At 46.0% G+C, this 3,688-nt stretch overlaps 1 protein-coding gene across 1 annotated transcript in view; it reads left to right on the top strand.

Moving 5' to 3' along the window:
• The window catches only part of LOC101649577 (putative tetratricopeptide repeat protein 41), a gene marked incomplete at its 5' end in the record, with an annotated part of 87,030 nt that overhangs the window by 20,872 nt on the left and 62,470 nt on the right, over positions 1 to 3,688 (top strand). The window contains one exon of the mRNA XM_030885850.1: positions 209 to 431. Coding sequence (XP_030741710.1) covers positions 209 to 431 — 223 coding nt within the window. The remainder of the gene's footprint in view (positions 1 to 208; positions 432 to 3,688) is intronic.

A 3,688-nucleotide genomic window follows, 5' to 3' on the forward strand; every position in this document is an offset into this window, starting at 1 on the left:
GGCTGGTGGTTTTGAACTGCTGACCTTGTGGTTAGCAGCCCAGCATGTAACCACTACATCACCCAAAGTCCTATCTCTTAGAGGCCAAATATAAACAGGAAACCTCCTCTTTTTCTCTTATGCCTTTCCTTCTTCCCTCCCCTCTTTCCTAAGTATTTCACTCCTCTGTTTAATTCTACTTTTTACTCTACTTTACCCTTGCTTTTTTTTTTCCAGGATAAATCCTCTTCCCACTTACAAGTCTATTTTGCTCGTGTCTGGAGAACGTGGCTGTGGGAAGTCCACTCTGATAGCCAACTGGGTGAATTATTTCAGAAAGAAGCACCCAAGGATGCTGATGGTCCCTTATTTCGTGGGGAGCACCTGTGAAAGCAGCGACATCATGTCTGTGATCCATTACTTCATCACGGAGTTACAGGACAAGATCTATGGTAAGAGCATCGCACTTTCCCACTCATTCAGAAAGCTTTGGGTGAGGTAGAAGTTAGTGGTACGGGATTGTTGTCGTCTTGCTTGGACCCAACCCTTTCTCATGTCACACCCCAGTGTGGGCATCCTGGTTACACGACAAGTGCCTCTCTTCCAGGTGGTCATTTGGGGACACCGGCTATTTCCATCTTGAGGTGGTGCCGTTCTTTGGGGCAGGGGTTGGGAACGCCTGGCCTGAGGGTCATAGAAGGCCCTCAGAATCCTACAATCATCAATACCAGCTAACACCTCACACCTCACCGAAGAGAAGCCGTTCCAGCCATCATATGACTTGTGAGTTCGTTGAATGTTTGACCAGTGTGGCCAGTGAATGATGTGATAAAGATCCAAAGGGGCCCTGGCTGAAGAACTGTTCCCCACTTCTACTTCGGACCACACAGGGCCCTGATTTTGTCTAGGGCCAGGGGAAAACCACCTCTCTACTTTAAGTCTCAGCCCAGAGGGATACAGGTCACATCCACTCCCTTCCAGTTAGCAAGAATGAGCCGCGCGGGGACTCCACGCTGTGGAATTGGTAGTTTGACTTAATAACATCGGGGGTGGTTGCTATTTGGTGCCATCGAGTTAGTTCCTACTCCTGGTTGTCCTCGTCCTGCAGCAGCCTCACTAGCGTGCTTATGTTTGAACCCGTCGCTGGGGCCCCGGTGCCAATCCATCCAGTTGAGGGCCTCCCCTCTTGTTGCTGCCCCTCCACTTGACCATGCACGATGCCCTGCTCCAGGGACTCGGCTCTCCTGATCACATGTCCACAGTACGGGAGATGAGGTCTCATGATTCCACTCCTGCTTCTGAGGAGCATTCTGGCTGTACTTCTTCCAAGACACATCTACCGGTTCTTTCGGCAGCCTGTGGCACTTTCGATGTTCTCTGCCCGCACCGTGATTCAAGCGCGTCCATTCTTTGGTCTTCCTTAGTTGGTGCCCAACTTTCACGTGCATGTGAGGCCATGGAAAATGTCCTGGCTTGGGACAGATACACCCTAATCCTCAGGGTGTCACCCTTGCTTTGCAACACTTCTTGTGCAGCAGATTTACCTAATGCAATGTGTTACTAGAGTTCTTGGCTGCTGCCTTCGCAAGCATGGATTGTGGAGCCAAGCAAGGCATAGTCTTCCGTGGATTTAGATGGTCGTTGCATTCTTAGAAAATTCCTGGAGAGGTAAAACTGCAACATTTAGTGTATGTTTTCATGTAGAACGTGGATCGGAGTTGCTCTCTAGGCTGGGCCATTAGGAAGATTTTTCCCTTATGTAATTGTCTAGAGAACATTTGGAAGGTGGGTGGACAGAGGAACAAGTCTTTCTGGTGTGTGTCTTCCTCGTGTTGTCGGGTGTCTAGAATTTCTGGAACCGCCTCGCTTGAAAATCACAACTCTAAAGAACGTCCTGTTTCTCTAATGTTTGCTGTACTTTCCCACCCCAGGCCTTCAACTATATGCTTCTGCCCTGCTTGGCGGTCCCTTGCTCTCCTCCCTATCTGTGCATTCTCTAAGGCTCAGCTCGGACGCCTTCTGCACGAAGCTGCTCTTCACGCTGACGGAGAGCACATTCAGGAGTCTTCAAACTCACAGTCCACCTTGAAATGGATTTGTGATGATTCTTTGTGTATCGAACTCATTCCCACTTCTCTCAGCATCTTGGCCTGACATTATATGTATGATTGTTTCTCTTCTCGGCATGCAACACAGAACCTTGCACATAATAAGCAGCTGATAAATACTAATCCCCCCCTAAAAAAACCCACATTCAATGCCATTGAGTCAATGATAACTTATAGCAACCCTATAGGACAGGGTAGAACTACCCTGATGAGTTTCTGAGACTGCGGGTAGCAAGCCTCATCTTTCTCCCACAGTGTCTGGTGGTTTTGAACTGCTGACTTTGTAGTTAGCAGCCCAAGACATAACCACTACATGACCACGGCTCCCTGATAAACACAAAGATAAATTTAAAAAGCAGCCTTATAAATCCCCATAAAACCTTTATTAAACAAAAATACTAAAATGTGAAGTTATTGTTTCTCATCCTAGCCTTCATCTAGGTCTATAGACTTCTGAAGGAGGTGGTTTCCACCCTTCTTACCCGTCCCTGAAGAATTCTGTCCTCTTGGACACATCAGCGGGGCGGTGTGGTGTGCTTGGGGATTCAAATCATGTCCCTTTGTGATATTCTTTGAGTCCAGGAACAAAAAGAAGCCTGAAGGGACAAAATTAGGGCCAAGTCAAGACTTTCCAATGAAATTCCACAGGTCAGCCCTTGCCACCCTTGAAGAGCGAGCAGGTAGGTACATTGTTGTGATGGGGGAAAACGTTTCCTTGGCTCGTCTTTTGTAGCCTTATCAATGAGCTTTTCAGTTTTCTTAAGCTTCTTCATAATAAGCTCTCATGACTGTCCCACATCCTTGGAGAAAAACTCAGATTACCCTTTTGAAGAGCCCCTCAAAAAAGCCCATGTAAGGTTACCTTTGTGCCTTGAACTTAACTGACCCAGCAGACAGCCACGGTTCTGATTAGGCCTTTTATTTTTTTAAGGCATTCAAATGAGACTAAAACAATTGCATTAATAAAATAACGTGCCTGCATCAATCCACTGATTGCAGAGACATAGATAAACATGTCTTGTTTGGAATAAATGTGTGCATCCGTGAACCAGAACCCTAGGAGCAATGCCTTTGATACACTCTTGTATTCGTTAAGCATAATAACTCTCCATGATTTTAAACGTAGAGTCTTGATGCATGTGAGACTATGCACACTTTGATTTCATAGATCCTGCCATAACTAAATGTCTGTAGCAAATACTTGTATTTACTTTGGAGAAACAAAGCAAGGCAGGAGTCGGGTGCAGTGAAATGGTTTCAGAATGTCTAGTGGCAGATTATCATTTTGGGTTGCTGTGACCGGGTGACTTCATCTTAGTCTGGAAGTCAATCCTGACAAATTAACACCTCTGCCCTTTCCTCACTCACAATTTTATTTTTCCTAGAAATTTCTAGAATCCAAGGCCCAGTATGGCGCTGGAGGTTAGGTATTATGATGTTAACCAGAAGACAATTCAAACCCACCAGCCACTCCACAGGAGAAAGGGGAGGCCGTTTGCTTCTGTAAAGATGTATAGTCTCAGAAACCCTACAGAGGGTCACTATGAGTAGAAATCAGCTTAATGGCAATGGGTTTGATTGTTGTTTTTTCTAATCATTTT

The sequence above is a fragment of the Echinops telfairi genome, unplaced genomic scaffold (genome assembly GCF_000313985.2).
Source record: "Echinops telfairi isolate 266 unplaced genomic scaffold, ASM31398v2 ScPeMD7_2;HRSCAF=8, whole genome shotgun sequence".
NCBI lineage: Eukaryota > Metazoa > Chordata > Mammalia > Afrosoricida > Tenrecidae > Echinops > Echinops telfairi.